This window comes from Tyto alba, unplaced genomic scaffold (assembly GCF_018691265.1).
Source record: "Tyto alba isolate M040663 unplaced genomic scaffold, T.alba_DEE_v4.0 Super-Scaffold_6, whole genome shotgun sequence".
Lineage (NCBI taxonomy): Eukaryota > Metazoa > Chordata > Aves > Strigiformes > Tytonidae > Tyto > Tyto alba.
The window spans coordinates 41,542,430-41,561,480 of record NW_024881327.1 but is presented as its reverse complement, the minus strand read 5'-3'; the positions used below and the strand labels follow the sequence as shown (position 1 = coordinate 41,561,480).

The window sequence follows — 19,051 nt, the reverse complement described above, 5'->3', positions numbered from 1 at the left end:
GGCTACTAACAGTAATTGTTAAGAGTAATGCGTGCTGCAATAGACAAGAATTGAGTTGCAGTAAAAATGGAAAAATAACTGTTTTATAGTCTCATGAGTTTTCATGACATTTTCGACTCTCTGTCCCAAGTGAGGGTTTGTTGGTATGGTTCCACCCCGTTGCTCATTAGCAAAAGGACTTTGTTTTGTGACTGTTGCAAGAAATTACCAAATTTCAGTTAGGAAATTGCATTCATCCAAACGCTGCCTAATAGATTTTCTGCTGTGTTCATTGCATATACTTCATAATGTACTATTATTTTTTAAAAAAACCCTGTGTTTTCAGTTTAATGGAAAGGGAAGTTTAAAAAGTGAAAGTATCTGTCCTTTATGCTTCAGTGGATATTTTTGTCTTGACTGTTTTCAAACCAGATCACTTAAATCAGCTCTTACAGTTGTACATACAGCCTCTGCCTCAGAGCACACACTTGGAACCAGGCGGAGAGCACACATCTTTAACTGTTCAAGAAAATGCACTTAATTTTCCTTGTAGGATCATTTTCAAATCCAAAGGGAATATTAACTATATTATAATTCCTGATTTTGGGCAAAAAATAGCTTTTTAGATGTCACCCCATTTTTTTTCTTGTGTCACTTTTTTTTTTTTTTGCCTTCATTTGTTACTTACAACTCTTACTTTTTATGACAACGTGTGCTTTTATTTCTGGCTCTGTGTTGTATTTTGTCCTAGATCTTTGTTGAAATCTCTGTTTCACAATTTTAGTGTCATTGATTTCTTACTGTTGGTATTTTCTTCATTTGCACTACGTTTGATTCCTTTGTTACTGTATTTGTTTACTGATTTTCTACCAGCACATATTACAGAATTAATAGTTTCTTTTTTATTTAAATGGTAAGAAAACTTTAACTGCAGGAAGAATAAATTGGTTGCCCACAAATATCTAATCAGTTGTTTTACTTTCTGCACCAGAAGGCAGGCTTATTCTTTTTGTTGTTGTCTAATTTGTCTTACAAGACAAAGAAATTAAAAGGAAAAGGGCACTCCATGTGAAGCTCTAATCTATAAAATTAATTTTTCATTCGTCTTTTTTTCCTTCTCTTGTCCAGCTCTTGCTTTTTAGACTTTTTCCTTTTATTGACTCCATTCATATCATTGATTAGTATTAATAATGGCTACTCATTAAGCAATAAAAAGATGTATGCAGTCATTAAAGCTATGCTCTTTTATTTTCTAAAGTGCAAATTCCTCAAATCAGGTTAAATAAAAGAAAAATAACATTGAGTTACTTAAACTTTCTAAGAAGTCACGGTTCAGCTAATTACATACAGTGCACTTAAATATAACTAAACAAACTTACATTAGTAATACTTTTTATGTAGACAACAGTTTTTATTTTCCTTCTCTGTTTTTCTATCATTAATCTATTTTATCTGCCTCTTCTATGCTTATTGATGCTGTAGTCACATCAGACACTTAAGTTGCTTATTGCGGAGACAGTGTTTGAATCAGTATGAAGGGGACTGAAGAACATTCAGGACAAAAAAGAAAAAAATACCTTCAGACTGGTCTAGATACAGTGGCTTTCAGTATCTGCACTGCTGCTGTACAGTTATACAACTGTACAGAGCATTCAACAATAGGCTTTTCCATGGGTATAATATTAAAGCTGCAGGCATTTGCAATTATGTGTTTTTGTGGGGAAAAAATATAATTTTGGGTTGCGCTGGTTCTAATGCTGGTATGCCAAGGAGTGAAATATGAGGTCATGTTAACCATCTCTTTGCTAGCGTATACATAGCATACAGTGTTTTGGTTAGGCTCCTTTGAATACTTTTAAGGAGAATATTTAACACCCTAATAGATTTAATTACTGGGTGGGGGGGTGCTTCTTCTCCCTATTAAGTGTTCTTTTGTTTGATTACCCTAAATAAGGGTCCCGTTCTTCCAAGTACAAGCTAACTCTTGTGTCTCTAGTATCTGACTCACATTTGCACTGAAAATATAATTACTGCTTTAGCCAGGACATATCTTATGATGTTTTGGATTTTTTCATTCTTTACCTTGGATCATGCCCTCCTGCTGCTGTTTTTATTCTCTCTTAAATACTCAATTCTTTTCTTCCTTCACTTTTCACTGTTGCTCTTACTTTTTTCACCTCTGTGCCACAGCGAGCTTCAGCGCCTGTTCCATGTACTTGTACAGCCAGATACCTGCTTGACATTTACCATGTAATCTTGAGGAGTCTCCTTATGGTAAATTCTCTTTCCTATATTAAGCTTTTCATGTTTTAATTCTGGTTCATAGCCTTATAATTTTCATCTTCAAGTTGATAGATTGCTCCCCAGTGGGAATGTACCTTATGCTTGCCTTTCTCTCTTCCCAAGTACATCATGCCAGTGCACAGGCAAAATACTGAAATACTGATGAAGTACATTTCAGTAATCCTGACTCATCTGTAATATAGAGCAAAACTGTGGAGTGGTGGTATGACATCTATAAATCAGGTATTTGTAACTCAAATAAAAACTGGAAAATATAGTATCACCTCTGTCCTTGTCATGAGAGACTGTTCACAGAGTTCATGTAAGAGCTGTGAAACATCGGTGTGGCAAATTGCAGTAGCATTTTACTCTAACCTTGAGTGAAAATTGTATGTAAACAAGTATCCATTTTACAAGAGATACTCCTATTCCTACATGTGCATAACTGCTGAAACACGGGTATTTTCTATCTTGTTCTGTTATTTCCCCTGCAATGCAGTAGCATTTACGTACTGCAGCCCAACCTAGCAATCTGGTTGTTACAGCAAAAGACAGGGGTAACATTGATCTCTTCACTGTGTGCACGTTTGTGAGACACACTGAAACTGCTTGATGGACACTGAATCTTAACACAGAGCTTCTTAGTAACTCTTAAGGCTTAATTTATAAACTTGTAGACAGTTTGCATGTGTTTACTTGTTGAGATGGTGGTGTTTTAGTTACTTAATAATTCCTTCTTGCCCAGCATGCTACAGTAATACCCGTATGTAGATTAGCAGAAAGTTGTGAAAAGTGAGGTCTCTCTGAAAGCTATAATGTCTTTGAAATGTTTGTGTCACAAGCTATCGAAAAACAATGATGTTGCCTGTAAAATATCTCTTATTTCTAGCAGATTGTTTCAAGTAAAATCAGAACTCAAATTAATTTTGCAAAATAGTTTTAAAATAGATTTTGTCTTCTGAAGCTCTTCTGATTTATTAGTTTGCAGAGTAAGTACAGTCTTTTTCCTCCCACTGGTAGTTAACATGATCTTATCTCCGTGTACTCTAGGTGCTAGATAACTGAAGTGTGCTCTCACTACAAAGTGCTTGTGAACATAACTCTGTCATTAAATGTAAGATGTGTCAGTGTGTGTTTCACCGTCTTGCTTCCTAAGGTTGCCTCACAAATGACTGGGCTCTCAGTTGTATTTATAGTCAGTAATTTCAGAATGGAGACTGTGTTGCTTTCCTGAGCAGCCATGAAGATAACTCCGTACTTTACAGCCCTTTCTTCTTGGAGGCCCTTTGGAGTGGCTACTGGCTGAAACCTCAGACTTGATGCAGCAGTACGCAGTGGTGGTATGTCTCAGTGCAGATGACTTTTCCGTTTATTTCAGCCAAACCTTTTATTTCTTCTTGTGTATCTGTGCTAAGTTTTTGCCTTGTTTTTTTTTTTTTGTTTTTTTTTTTTTTCCTGTGTTCTCTCCCTATTTGCACAGTGTGTATTTTCATTTCTGTGAATTCATGCCATAAAAAAGCTACCCACTACATTAAATTTGAGTTCCTATGAATTTGAGGCTTTGTAGAGATAGGTATGATGGTTTCAGAATTGAGTAATACACTGCAGAGAGAGATAGCCTATTACAGTAAACAAATTAGATAGCTAGGAGGTAGGAATGGACTGTTGTACTTTCAGGTGTCTTGTATGGCCTTGCAAAGCTTACTTCATTGAGTCTCTTCTTTCCCATTTGTATTACAAGCCAAGCTTTCTTATGTCTATGTGACCTTTGAGTTTGGCTGTCTCCTAGATCATTCCCTTTCATGGGCTGCAGTAGAAGGAGGAGATCAGAAGCTTGTATCTCCCATTAGCATTGGTTAGGATGATGTATATTCATGTGTTTTATTACACAATTGCTTAGCTTGCCCCAATTGCACCCAAGTTTCTCTTCTGTTGACCAATTTGGGGCATTGTGCCCCAGGCCCTCAGTGTGTGCTATTTTGACATATTTTTGCCATTGCTGCTAAGGAGCATTGCTAGATACAGAGGTTTTCATAAATCTCTCTTCTAGGTGCTGGTAAGAGGAACATATAGTATGTTCAGTGTCATCGGGCTTTGGATGCAGCTGGAAGAGACAGAAATTTTTCCTGGGAGGGTGCACGTGTGTGAAAGAGGGAGGTGGGGGGAGGGTAACAGGAGCATGTGATTCGCCTTTTCTGTAAGATGGGAGAAGGTTACTTCACCGAGAAAAGTTGCCTAAATTCTGTGTTTGAGAGAAATTACTTTGGAGGGAGCTCATATTAAAATGTCAGTGTACCATTGCATTGCTTTTGTTTTCTTGATGGTAAAAGTTAAAGGTATTGTAACACTTGGGTTTCTGGCTGTGAATGAAGAGTCAGGTTCAGGTCTTGCTCACATGAGGTTTTACAGGGGGTTCTATGGACAAAAGTATTTGTAGTAAACCAGTAGCACTCCAAATTGTAGTCTGGTTGGATTGATAGGGGCATCCTAGAACTGCTCATATGTTGGAGTAGAGAATGTTGTGATTTTATGTATTGACAAAAAAACCCTACTCTTTGAAATAAATGGGTTTATAACAGTAGCCCTTTTATGTTCAGCTGTTTACTTTCTTCTTTAAAAGACCCTTGGTCAAGGAGGTAAAAGCAATGGCATACGGGAAACTCATCTATCACAGGCAGTGAGAAAAAAAATTGAAGTTGTAATGAAGTTTTAAATTATGGGAAACACTATGTTTTTCAGCTGCGAGTATCACAGCAGCTTGCTGATTTTCAAATGTCAAATCTAGACAGTGAGTCATCCCATGTAGAGGGGCTTCTTGAGGACTTCAGAGTTGGTATTCTGGCTTACGAACAGTTACTGTCTTTTTAGCAACTTCTGGCTTTTAAGCAGCTTAATTTTCTTTCTTTCTCTTCTTCAATTATATATGTCATTGTATAATAACAATTGGCTATAGAGTTCAGAGTTTAGCTTTATATTTGTAAATAAGGCTGAATATATATAATTTCTTTTTTTTCTGATTGGTCCTATAATTTCTTATGGATATGATTGAGGGAGGCTTAGAAGAAGGCCTGTATACAGGTAATGTAGCAGCTAGAAGTGCCACATGTTACTTTATCTAATAGTTTATCTTAATACATATGGGAATTAGAGAAACGATCTGTTAGGTTGTATTTCTTTTGGTAAAGATTCCTTCTGCTGTATACTTGTATGTTTTTCACAACTTCTGTTAAATTTACATGGCTGTTATGGGTGTTTCCACAGAAAACTATTTCAATCTATTGTAATACGAAAAACTTTCTAGGTTTTGGGCTATGATTTTTTGTTTTGATATTATATTATGAAGCATATCAGTGTTACCTCATGTGATCTTCAAGTTCCTTTCTTTGCTTTTTGAAAATACAGCAAATGCTGATGCTTTTTTAGCTCTTACTTGACTGAGCTATAAATATTTAATTGTTTTAACCTTGAAGTTCTTTATGCATTATCATTGGTTTTGAGGGTCTGCATGCTGAAATGTTTCATGCAATCTTGTAAATACTTTTAGTCGTAAGGAAACACTGTTTTCTGAATATGTCATTTTTTTAGCTATGCTGACATATAAAAATGTTTCCCAGTATGTGTTTTTTTTTCTTCTCTGCTATTCCCAAACTTTTTATATGAAAAACTCGTAACAATTTTTGTGCTGTCTTCTTGTTGGCCTCACAATGTCATAGGAGTTTTTTTGTGATTGCTCCTATTGAAAATGTTTGTTAAATTTAACTTCAGCTTCTTTAATTTGAAAAATCTCTGATTTTTTTCTTACCGATTCACGTCTATCTTGAGTAAAATTAAAATACTCAGAAATCTGAATGCTTTGTTCAAATTGGTTAAGTGAGTATGGTTAAGTTATAAGAAGTAGCTCATCAAGTAAAATCTTACAACTGCATACAAAGCTGTCTGAATTAAAAACCAGAAACCCAACTTTCATTTGCAATAGTAGTGTTATGATTTTCATTAAATAAATGTTTTACTCTTTTGTTTAAATTCAAGATTAATTTCTATGGTTACAACGAATGTAAATCTCTAGATTGCTTTTAAAAGGGATTGTTTATTCAGAACAAGGCTGACAGTCTCTCCTTAAGAGAAGCTATTACTTAATTTTATTTTTCTAAGTTTAAATGCTTAAAAAATATTTGTAATGATACCCCAAAGGCATCATAAAAATGTAAAAATAATTACACTCTAAAATTACCAAAATTACAGGAAATGGACATTTAAAAAATCTTACTGAGATTCATGACTGAGAAAGTGAGAAAGGAAAAGTGCCTTCACAACTTAAATTCTTGTCAGGAGTTTCTGCTTTCAGTGATTAAAAATATATTTTTGAATTGTCAGCATTACTCAGATGTGAAACAATAGCATTGATTTTTCCCTTTTAATTACAACTAAAGCTTACTGCTCCAAAATTCTGCAAGCACTGTCTCAGGAGAAATTTTTACGTGACTATCTACTAAAATTTTTTAAAGTAGAAATTGCTCTCCCCCATGGTTGGGGGGGACCTGTTTTTTTCATAGGCCAAACTAGTTGGCAAATACCCCTAGGTAGATCAAGACCAACATGAACAGCATTTTGTGGTGACCAAATGCAGGGGTCCAGAGACACTTTTTCATGTTATATTGTTTGTTACCTTGTAAAGCTAATGGTCATTTGGTAGTTAACAGAAATATGACAGAGCGATGTACTCTAAAGGAAGGGATTTTTTTCAGACATTATGGCTGGACTTCAGTCATGTCAGAAGATGCTTGAGTGGGGGCAAAGTATGGTGCCTTTGTTCTCAGTGATGCTTTCTGGCCAGCTTGTGCTCTGGTAAACTTCTAGCCCTTGCTGTAGAGTTGAGAACCTATCATGGTTTGCCTTAATTACCTCTTTTATAAGACACTTCTGTTTCTTATAAAGGGACAGGGTGGAGGGAGCAGGATGTTAGCAGACTGGATTTCAGTTTGACTGTTAGTATTTCTGTCTGGTCCAAGAGATATTACAAGGATTATCCTTTTCGTCCTAGTTTAGCTGAATTTTTTGCTGTTATAAGGACTAGTGGAGAAGAGTTACTTTCCCTGGGGATGGAGGAGGGGTTTTTTTGTTTGGTTCTACTTCCTAGGTGCTATAACAGAGGAATATTACCTTGCTCATAAAACACAGCGAAGAAGTCCAATTGAAGTGGGGGTGGCACGGAAGATATCTGTGTGCCATGAGTGAGAAGCTTTGTCTAGATTTACCGAAGGTGTGGATAGCCTCTGTCAGCACGTCACTCCGCATCAGCCACGTAAGGACTTGTAGTGACCAGGGCCCAATAAGCTCTTAAGGTTTAGGGCAGATGATCCAGGTCTTGGAGTTTCCTATTACATGGAAGGGAGGGAAGGGGAAGGGCCCTTTGTTTGAATTTTTCTGCGGATTCCATAAAGCACTTGGATGAAAAATCTTAATGTATTCAGAATTAGCTTCTTTCCAGTATATTTATTTGCTTTTCTGCCTGATGTATAAATGATCTTTAGATAAGGAATCATAAATTTCTCATTTCTGTCCGAGCATTTTCTTGGTCCAGGCCAGTATTTTAATGGGGAAGAAACTTAGTGGCATAAATGCTGGAGCAACCACTAAAGCAATGTCGCATCAGCATAATACAGATGAAGCTGTTGAAAGATAATGAAAGGATTTTTTGATCTAAGAACACTATTGTACTGATGATGAAAATCCAGAAAAATACTTGAACACTGAAACAGAGTGGTGCCAATCCCCTCTGAATTTTGTTTGACAGAAGGTAGAACTTTGAGACGGAGTAAGTATTGTGTCAATTCATGCTGCCTGCATCAGTGTATAGGTGTATTAGTGTACGTACACCGAAAATACAGAACTCTGCATGCAGAGGGCCTGGCAGAGGAGCGTGGGACTGCGGGGTGTGGGGGGGAGGCTCCAGTCCGGCCGTGGCTTTGGCAGAGAGCACGTCGGCACAACTGATGCCACAGGCTCAACTGCTCTGGTGCCCTGTGATGGCTTCTGCTGAACCAGGTTCAATTTTTAGTCCCAAAGGGAAGCACGTGCACATGTAACTCTCTCAATTGCACTGAAAAAACTTGGATTCTGAATTTCGTAATGATGGCCAGACAGAGTAACCTTTGATTACTGTGTATCTGTTAAATGAGACTGGAAATCTCTTTATATTGTAAGCCATCTTTGAGTCAAGAAGACATAGTACTAAATGAGTTCAGACTGTGAGAACAAGGGACAAGAAAAATATCTCTTACAGAAAGACACAAGCTAAGTTGAATGCAGTTACTGAAAGGCTGTAAATGGAGCGTTTTGAACAGCAATAGTAAAGGCCAATTATTGCAAATATGTATTTTGACCAGTTTACTTTTATCTCTCAACCAAAACATTCCCCACAATTGTTATGGGGGTTTATATTTTAGTCAGTGAGGTTTTGGATGATTGTGTAAAAATATAAATGTTACAGAAAGTTATGATTAGAGTTGGATAATAAACAAGAAAAAGGGAAATAGAAAGTTTTATTAAAATCAGATGTTTCTTTTTTTTTTTTTATTGAAAATATTTGTTGCCACAGAGAATAAATGAGGACTGGTTACTAAAAACATTTAGCATGACATTGCATTGTAGAAAGCCTCCTGTTAATTTTTTCTGAAGGTCACCTCATGTGCTTGTTGACTCTCTACAGACCATTTTCATAGTATTTAGATGTGCTTCTGGATGTGCTGGTATCAGACCAGTGTTTCCCACAAGATCTAAGACAATGGTGACAAAATTAACACAGACCTCTTTACCTTAAATACTATGTGTATCGTGTTTTTCTGGTTCAGAATTGAAATTCAGTGTTTATAAGTAATTATCCTATAAGATATTTTTTTCCCTGCATTTATAAATGCCTGAAATACAAATAATTAAAAATGTTTTAAGAATATACAATATACTTTAGGGTAATTTCAATCTTAAAAAAAAAATCAAATGGCTTCAGAATAATTTTTCTATACAGTTGGAGTTTGCTGTAGATAACCTACACGTTTTTAAAACATAGAGTAACCCCTTCCCCAAAGAGCACTGCAGTAAAACCTTCATCCAGTGATAATACTGGGTACTCTTACTCTTTATTGTGGTCAGTGAAGAACTGGAGTTTTCTAGCCCTTAGGTCTTAATTTTGCTTTACTTGTATTAGAAGATTCTTGAATTAAAAATGGTTTGCAGTTCTGTCACAAAATTTGAAAAATGATCTCTTCATCATGCACTTGACCAAAGTTTATACCAGCTCTGGATTATTTTTAAGGAAAGCATAGTAAGATAAAATGTCAGGCCTTTAGGCTGATGGGGAGTTATTTACTACCGAATTTTCCACTTTCTATAATAAATAGTGAATAAAAAGTCAGAATAACCAAGTGCAGATCTGACACGCACTTTAGAGGCTAAGTATTTCAAATGTGAACTGACAGTAGCAAAAATCAATGACATGCAATTTTTGAACCATAGGCAGTATTTATAAATATATGCTAAGTGAAGCAGGAATTAAAAAAAAAAAAAATTTTCTTTAAAAGCAAACCGTTTTTTTTTCTTTACTGTGCAAGACCGTGCTTTTATACCTTTTCCTTTTTGCCAGTTTGATACTAAGCAAAAGGGACCATTTTCTGCTTCAGACCAGGTGTTAGGAAATAGGCCTTGCTTCTTATTGCAGTTTAGAGGTTTCTTAATCGGTTTGTTAATGATCACCAAATATTGCCTGTGGTATTCTGCAAATAGGTTTTATCTTCCAATATCCCACAGTGTCTAATGCAAGTTTTTGCAGTGATTTCTCAAAATTTTACTTTGGGTTTGGTTTTACAGAATAAAATTTGTGTTATTTTAAATTAGAAAAACACTGACAGTATTACACATTTTATTTTTTAAATCTTTTAAAAGTTTGTGCCATCTTGAAGAGTCAGAATGCCTCAGTCTTCATTTACATGGCTTTTAATTAAGTTAATTCAATTTTGAATGTTTTGATCCCATGTACCACACGTTTTATTAATACAACACCCCCATTCTTGGTTATGTTAATTCCTTTGCTCTGAATGCAAGACTACTAATAAAATGCAATTAAAATGTTTCCCTGCCTGTTGCTGCTGCTGTAACATATATGCTGATGTAAAGCAGAAACTGAACAAAGTCACAATTTTCCTGAGATTAGAGGTAGCCAGGCTGGCTGTCTCCTCGCCTCCTGTAACCCGCTTCCAGCGTCGGGCCACCCCCATGTCACAGTTTAGATATTATTTGTTCTTTTGGGTTTCAGATTACAAGAGCAATTGATCCGCGTGACCTATTTTAGAAACTTTCACGTTTGCTGGGGAAACCTAAACCAAATGTATCCCCTCAAGAGACAAATCGGCTGAAAACTGGCCAGTTGAAGTTTGGAGGCAGCTGGTGCTCCCCTGCAGTGAATTGTGGTAGGACAGCACCACCTCATGGCCTACTAATGAGTCACCATCCAAACATCTTTAAATAGCAGTTTGCACACTGTTTTGATGCAGCTGAAGCTTCAGCTCTGAATTTAATCTTTGGTTTAATTTAATTGGTTTAATCTTCATTTCATGTTACCATATCAGTGAATCAGTGAATGATATAATCATATAGTTTCATCTTTAGAAGGTTCCAGTTTCTGAAATGTAGAATCCAGATAATAATATTTTAAAACAAAATCCTGTCTGTTCTTAGGCAACATCCCGCAGGAGCCTTTGTGAATTCAATGGGCTGACAGTGCTTAAAATATAAGCTGTAAGGAAGCTCTGTGGGGCCTTGTCTTTTGTGTGTTGCATATTTTAAAAGTTTGTAACTCTATCTAATCAGATAGTTTGTAGTGGGAAACTTCTCCATAGGAGTAATTTCTGCATCAAAACTTTTCTAACCAGTCTTTCCCAACCGTAATAGTTTAGGTAAGAGCTTAAGCTCTTAATTTAAAAACTTCTTTTATGTAAATTGGGTTTCTGTTTCTAGTATCTGTTCTGTTTGGTTTTATTCCAGATTTCTGAAAATGCATGCCTTCATTACATGCACTAACCATGGAAAATTTTCTCTTTTTTTCTTTTAATATGGTTTAGACGTTGGAAACCATTTTTCTGTAATAAAACCAAGCTTATGTACTTAGGTATCTCTTCCTGGTACTAAGACTGTACTTTTTTTTTGGTCAGAAACATGCAGTCCCTGTATATCACCTAATGTCTTACTGAAATTCTTCATTTCTTCTGAAATAAGCAGGGGGTATGTTTGGGTTGACTGTATGTTTGGAATCAAAAACATGATAGGTGTCTAGATATTAATACTGCAACAGTCTTAAACTTTCTGCTCTGCAGAGGGCTTGTAGAATGTAGTCACCTTTTCATGGATCTGTAGATGGAATATATTTACGTGAGGCATTTGAAGATCAGGCTTTTTGGAGATACTAAAAAATTAAATGTAAAACTTCTTTGTCTATTAACCATAAAAAAAACTCCCTTCCATCAGCACTACTTGTCAGTGCTGCTAAATCAACAGTAAATACCGTGTCTCTCATGACTTTTGCAAGACCCTTTCTATTATGTTTTGGGTTTAAGTGTTTTTAAAGTTTCCTTTAACAAAGTACATATTTTAAAATTTCGAAGTGGCAATATAGCGTGAAGTGTAACAGTCAATTATATATGGTAGTAAATAGTTGCGTATTGTTCTGATGGAAGAGTAAACTCGATAAAACGCTATGTTTGTTCAATGAAAATGACTATTCAGCACTGTCGAATTCTCTACAATATGTCACGGGAACCTACTCCAATCATTTTAATCGTAAACAATGCTGCTGCTTCTTGCAGTGGGTTAAACGTATGCAAATTGGAACCTACTGTTTCATGAGTGATCAATTCTTTGTTGGGAGTGGAAAGAAATGTATGTATTGCTAAGATACTGAAGGAAGCATAACCAGCGTCTTCGTTCTAAACTATGTGTGTCTTTTGAAGATGCTGCTCTGGAGGGAAAGCTTTCCTGTTTGTTGTCCTGTTTAAAAGTTTAGCCTGCTGTAAAGCTATAAGAAAAAATTTTTTTTTTTGTTTTAGAGGAACCTACCATTTCTAGTGAAGGCCCCAAGTATAAATGGAGCTGTGCATGCCACCTGTGGTAGCAGATGGCAGCCATTCACAGCTTCCTTTTGTGTTGGACCTGCATTATATGCAATATTTGCTTTTATGTTTTAATAAGAGTTGTTAAAATCTATGGTGGCAACAAAATACAGTTATATGCATTAAAGAAGTAGTTTACAATGAAGTTAAATTTTTAAAAGTGCAAACTGGAACCTAAAGTAACTTTAAAGAAGCTATGTTACAGGCTTTAATGTGAATTTATAGACTGTTTTTTACTTGCATGATGCGGATGCTTTTGTTGCCACCCAGTGGAAAACTGCTGCTGTTCCACTGTGGAGAATCATTTTGTTTTTCATGATCAGAACTACACTTGGGACTTTTTAAATAACACCTGGAGTCTCCAGCTTCGATACCTGAGTTTAGGAGATTATTGTGTTAAGTTTCTTAATTTGTAACTAAATATAGCTCCTTTCATGGCAGATGCATCATTTAAGAAGTTCCTTACTGGTGCTATGCAGCTTCTGCTCTCCCTTGTGCTGATACAGGTATTTGTGGAGCTGAAATGAAAGAAACCAATTCTGTGTATTTGGTCTTAAGCATTATTAACTCACATTTACTGAATAGTAATTTAGGAAAAAGTCATTTCAGAGTTTTGGTGTATGGTATTGACCCTCAAGGGCGTGCTAGTGGGAATGGAAAGAGAAGAGGGGAAGCCTGGAGTTTTTTAAGTGGTCTTCCTCCTTAGAAAGAATATAACCCTTCGTATTCTGGTGGTGAACAGAAGCTCAAGAACACGCTGTTAGCATAACGATGTAACTGATGTTGGCAATATTGAGAGGAAAGGTATTTTTTTTCTCCCATGATTCTCATAAAAATGTCAGTTTTATCTGGAAATTCAGTAGTAGTGTTCTGCGTAAGTTTAGTCTTAATGTAGTGCAAGAGTGCTGCAACTATGAAAGGCATTTCTCTAAGTCTTCGTATCACTTCAGGGAAAAAAATGAAATAACTTCATTATTTCAGGGTTGAAGGAGAGGGTTATTTCTCTGCTCCAGACTTTTTAAGAAGGAGGAATCTAATTTCCAGAGGCAGAGAATGGGAACCATGACAAGAGGCCAATGCTCAAAAGTGTTTGTGCTTTGTTTTCAGATTGCTTTCATCTATCCTTTTGATGGCTGCATCAACTGGTAGTATAATTGTTTTGAAAACAGGCATACACAGCAAATAAGAACTTGCAGTTATGATGGATGGGTAATTGGTGTGGAAAAAATGGATGTGCTGAAATGCAAGTGGGATTTAAAATTGTTCTAGGTCTACTTGAAAGATTAGAGAAGGAACAAAATATTAGCCCAGAGGCAGTAAAAAGCTGGGGGGGGGTGGGGTGGATGGTGGAGAGAGGCTGAAGAAGACTGTTGCAGAAGGGAAGACTTTGCAGAGATAAATCCAGGTTTGGCAGATGCACAATGAGTTAATTAATGGTATTAAACTCCCTCCAAAGTTAAAATACTCTTTAGCTATGTAAATAAAAAGAGAAATAGCAAAAAAAGTGGATTTGTCTGGCAGCTGGAGTATAGATTAAGAATAGTTTAGGTATGGTCTCCAGACTAAATAAGGTAAAAGCCATGGACTAGCAGTGTAAAAGCAAGACATATTCTGGGAAACCAGAGCACGGAACTGGAAATTTGTACAGAATCTCTGCACTTCAATGCAGTCAAATTGTGGTTATCAGACAATCTCTGGGTTGAATTCCGACACAATGGGTTTGAGAAATCCCAGGTTCTGAAGGCAGCTATTTTAAATGAAAACACAGATATTTAGTAACACACAACTTAATATTTTTAATAATTTCTTTTACTATTATAATAATTTTAATATTTTAATAATTTTAAATTAATACATAATTTTAATGAAAATGAAGATGGTACCATTTGATCAGAGGGAAGCAAACTTAATGCCCATAATTAAATCAGCAGATGGAAACAGATAATGGCATCAGCAGGACCTGACCCAGTAGTAGTCCAGGATTCAGAAGAGATTTTAAGGGGAAAAAGATAAATAGAAAGCAAGATACGGTGCAGTATTAATTTGCTGTCTTACTAAAAATGGGATGTGGCCAACCAACTTGATGCTTTAAGAAAATCTGCCTTTCCTTTGTTAAGATGGAGTGGTGTCTGATGGTAAAGTGTCTGATAAAGTGCTAATGGGAAGTCTAGAAGAGCTAGCAGAGAAAATATTAACTGAGTAAGATAAATAAGCAGAAACAATGCTTCTGTGTTGAAAGAAGTGTTGGGCTGAAGAGAGGTTAATAGTGGAATTGCTTTTTGCATTCCAAAAATAAGAGCAGTACTGAACAAGATGAGTTTTAAAATCTATCCCAGAGTAAGAGAGATTGCTGAGAGGAAAGAGGAAGGAGCATGATATGTTACAGCAAGTGCCGAATGACTCTGGGGTCTGGAGTTGTGGGGAGAAGAAAGAAATTTGGCAGTAGAATAGGTATTTAGAGAACAAAACAAAGAATAAGGTCAAAATTGATCAATGAAAAAGGGGGAAGGAAAGTATTTCCAGGTGAGTTACAAAGTAACTAACACCAGTGAATGCCCATTTAGTCATCTGCATTGGAAAAAGATGGATAGAAACTGGAGCACATGCAAAGGAAAGTTACAGGTTAGGCAACTTCAGAACTATCTTGTGAGAAGAAACTAAAAGCTTGGGGTCATTTGTCTGGGGCTACAGAAGTTAGAGCAGGTGGGCTTATTGGTGGTAAACTCGCACACATGCAGGGCAGCAGAGCTTTTAAGGGAAAGAACTGTTTTGAAGCAAGAACAGGTGGATGGAAGTTGGTAATCAGTAAACCTGGAAATTTGATGGCTTTTATGAATAAGAGCAACAGGATTCTAGTAAAGCCATTCGGTTGGAGTAGGGAGATGCTTTATTACCTTTAGGCTGGCACTTGATAACTTTGTAAATAGTGTATTGTTGTGTGTCGGATAATGCCAGAGTAACTGCAGGTTGATGCCCTGCAATTTATATTTGTATAATCAGGGATAATTTGTGTCTTCAGAAGATTAAGCATTGTACACCACCCCACCACCACCCCCCCCCCCCCCCCCCCCAAAAAAAAAATATATTTTTGGATAAAATTCACATTTCCTTTAATGCTAGGGAGACCTTATTTTCCACAAAAATTCTTTAATTCTGTTGATATGGTAATGACAAATTGAATTAAAAACTATGCCAGTAGTACACAGTAGGAAAAGGCAAAAGAGAAATAGCAGCAGTGCAGGATTGCATGAGATGCTGTTAGAATTTGAGGGAAAGTAGAACAAGAAGTCTCACTTCTGATGCAAATCTTGGGAACTAAGAGCTTGATGCAAGTATGGGCATAATGGTGTCATTCTAAATTCATGAAAATAGCTTTACAAATGAAGGAGAGGCAAAGTGGGGTCAGTGCAATTCAAACACACGATGACAATTTTAGCCTAAATAGAACGTTCTTTGTGACTAGATGAATTAATTACTGTAAGACAGTGTTCTTGCTTGTCATTCTGATTCTTTCTGCTTGTTAATCACTCCTAAATTGTAGCTATTGCAGTAATATTAAGATTTATTACTAAGAAAATTTTGCTAATCTATTTTCTAGCTTAGTGTTTGTTCACATATTAATGTAAATGTTTTGAAATGTGTTTCTTATTTTACATTTCTACTCTTTGTCCTTTAGTACTTTCTTTGTGCCTATTAAGTATTATTGTTCTATTGAAACACTGTATGACTGTTTTAACTGTTTTGCTTTCATAGTCAAGCTTAATTTACCTATTCAGCAAATTTCATTACATACGAAGTCTGAGCTGAAAAAGAGATTACTATACAAAAAATAAGTACCAGTGGCGATGAGAAGGAACATCTGTAGAATTGTTTAGCTTATTCTTTGTGCCTCATTGATCTTGTAGTGATTTTAGAATTTCCCTTCTTACTCCTGTGACAGTGCTAACAGACTTTAGGAAACTTCAGATCTGCTGGAGGTACTAACGGAACTCAGTTTGCTATGAATGGGATGAAATTTCCTGTGCTGTTAATCACATGGAAAACTTTAAACGTGAAAACTGGGAAAATTCTTATCCATTATGATAAATTGTAAAAATGAAACAGAGCAAATAATAATAGGGAAATGTATGCATATTTTTTTGCACAAGGAAACACTTACTTTTAGTTGTACAAAACACTGTGGTCTTACTAAGTACATTTTTTTTTTCTCTTTTTTTCAAAGAGCTGCTGATCTTTTGAAAAAAAATAATTGGGGGAATTTATCTTCTGTTTATCCAAACTATTCTGTGTTCTTTCTCTGTGTATTTTTTGTTTAATTACAAGGAACATTTGCATGAAAATAGGATTTTAAGACTTGAACAGCTTCTCATGCTTTTTCCCAGATACATGGAGTAAACTGCATTTATCGTATTTGTAAACTAAAACAACTTTTGTTTTGTAAAATTCCTTGTACACTTTTTTAATACTGACTTATTAGTGAATATTCGAAAATATGCTTTAGAAAGGTTCCCCCTGCCTACCCCTTGAAAATATATACCACTAATGTCTATAATCCCCCCCACACTGCCCCCATCATGTCCCCTTCAAAACCTGCCAAGGAACTCATATTGGTAGTCATCTCATTTCTGTGGCCAATTAAACTAGATTTCTGTAGTTCCTTCATTCTCTAATCTTATGCTACACCAAATCTTTTAAATCAGACGAGAATTTGCAGAAGTTCTTTCAGATTTTTAGGAATTTTTTCATCTTTTCAAAGGATCTTTGTAAATACTTTAATTACAGTAAATCAAATGGATTTTTAGTAAAATGTATCCACAGTGAAGTGGAAATCCAGAAACAGAAATTTGATATGGGTGTATGCTCTGCAAAACTTATTAAAGATTGTCAGATGATAAAGATACTACTTTAGTTTGGACACAGACTGGTTATACTATTATAGCAAAAAAGAAAGGTAAGGGACAGCACCTTACTCTACAAGTTCAGATAACTGAACTTGAATATTTATATCATATCTCATCAGTAAAATGTTTAAAACTTTCTTGTGTGATCTCCTAAAATGAATTTATTTTCCAAAATGTACCTTAGGGTCTAGATTGCCAGTTTAGATAATGTTTTGTGTTACTGTTATGTTTAGTATTTTTAATGTTTAGTCTTGTAGTTATATTTAGTGTTTAGTAATGTTTAGTGTTTATGGGTTTTGGACAGAAGACATATTTTTACTACTTTGAGTTATATTTTCAAACAACAGGTCTTTTTTAGATTATTTTTATGTATTGACTGCTTGCAGAATGTGAAAATTCTAATATAAAACAGTAAATTTTATGATTTTACAGAATAATTTTACGATTCATGTTTGAAGTGTTGGAATACTGAACTTTAAACATTGAAGTAATCAGTTATCTGACTGAAGTTTAATTATGTTTTCTGTTAATTTAGATTTCTCATATTGGAAAGCTGAAAGATTTTCTTCTGCAACACAGAAAGGATTACATTAATGCTTACAGGTAAGTGTGCATTGTGATTAAATATTTATTTTCAGATCTATAAAGTAAACTGCTGAAAAATCTATAGGCATGACTAAAACCAAAATTTAAATTGCTTATGAATTGGATTACTGCAAGCTATTTAAGATGAAGAATAGTGCTGTCACAAGAAGAAATAGTCCTAAATAAAGTGAGACTCAACCTGAAGAAGATTTCTGGCTCTTAGGAGTGGGTTCTGAAACAAAACAACCTGGCAGTCCGAGTCCAACACCTTTTAAAGACCTGCAGAGTAAGCTTCTGAAGTGGTTCCCGAGGTAACAGAATTCTAGATTCAAAGATCCAGGTTTTCCCTTTCACTCTGTGACGCTAAACCTACCTGATGTCACCAAGTATACAGTCAGTACCATCATCAGGTCTTGGAGAATGATAAATTCTTCAGACTTGGGCATGTGAATTCCAGATGGGCACCATTGAGAGCATGGTGTCAGGGGACAGCAGCACAGAATTTGCTTTTCTGTGGCAAAAACTGTAGGCTTCAATACTGGTAATTATTATTGTATGGAGAAAGTTTTGATTCTCTTCAGTCATTAGGAAACATTCAGAACTGATGTATCTGCTTACTTGCTGATAGCTTTAGTAGCAGGAGTTTGTCGTGGCCCCTATAGCCCCCTCCCCTGCCACCAAAAAACTCCACCACTCACTCAACCCCGGACAGAGTTTTAGGAGATTTAAAACACAAGTGTGCAGGTTTGTGTTAGTAACACAAAAAAAAGGTATCTTGTGATCTGCAAATTTAACATTCTTAATCAATTACTAAATCAAGTTATCCTAAGAGCTAAGTGTTACTGCAACTTGTATTTTGGTGAACTGAGTACCAATAATCATATCATTTGAGAGATTGAAAACTTGCTTTCTAATTAAACTCTTGTTACTTGCAAACTTAGTAATCATATTATAGGCTGCACAGTATTTCATTCTAGAAATAGAAAATACTATGTAGATATCTGCACTTAACTAACTTTGCTGTTGTAAAAGAAGTTCAACAGTTTCAGTTGAAATAATCACCAGTTTATTTTATTTCATATTATAGAAATGGGTTTGACGCACACTTAGGAGTGCTATAAATATTTATTTGAAAAAAGTATACCC

General features: G+C 35.7%; 1 protein-coding gene across 2 annotated transcripts in view; it reads left to right on the top strand.

Moving 5' to 3' along the window:
* Positions 1-19,051, top strand: part of STX18 (syntaxin 18) — a 70,275-nt gene that overhangs the window by 19,810 nt on the left and 31,414 nt on the right. The window contains exon 2 of one of the 2 annotated variants that reach the window (XM_032984536.2): positions 17,856-17,923. The exons of the other annotated variant lie outside the window; for it this stretch is intronic. Within the exon in view, the coding sequence (XP_032840427.2) occupies positions 17,856-17,923 (68 nt within the window). The remainder of the gene's footprint in view (positions 1-17,855; positions 17,924-19,051) is intronic. 2 annotated transcript variants of the gene reach the window in all.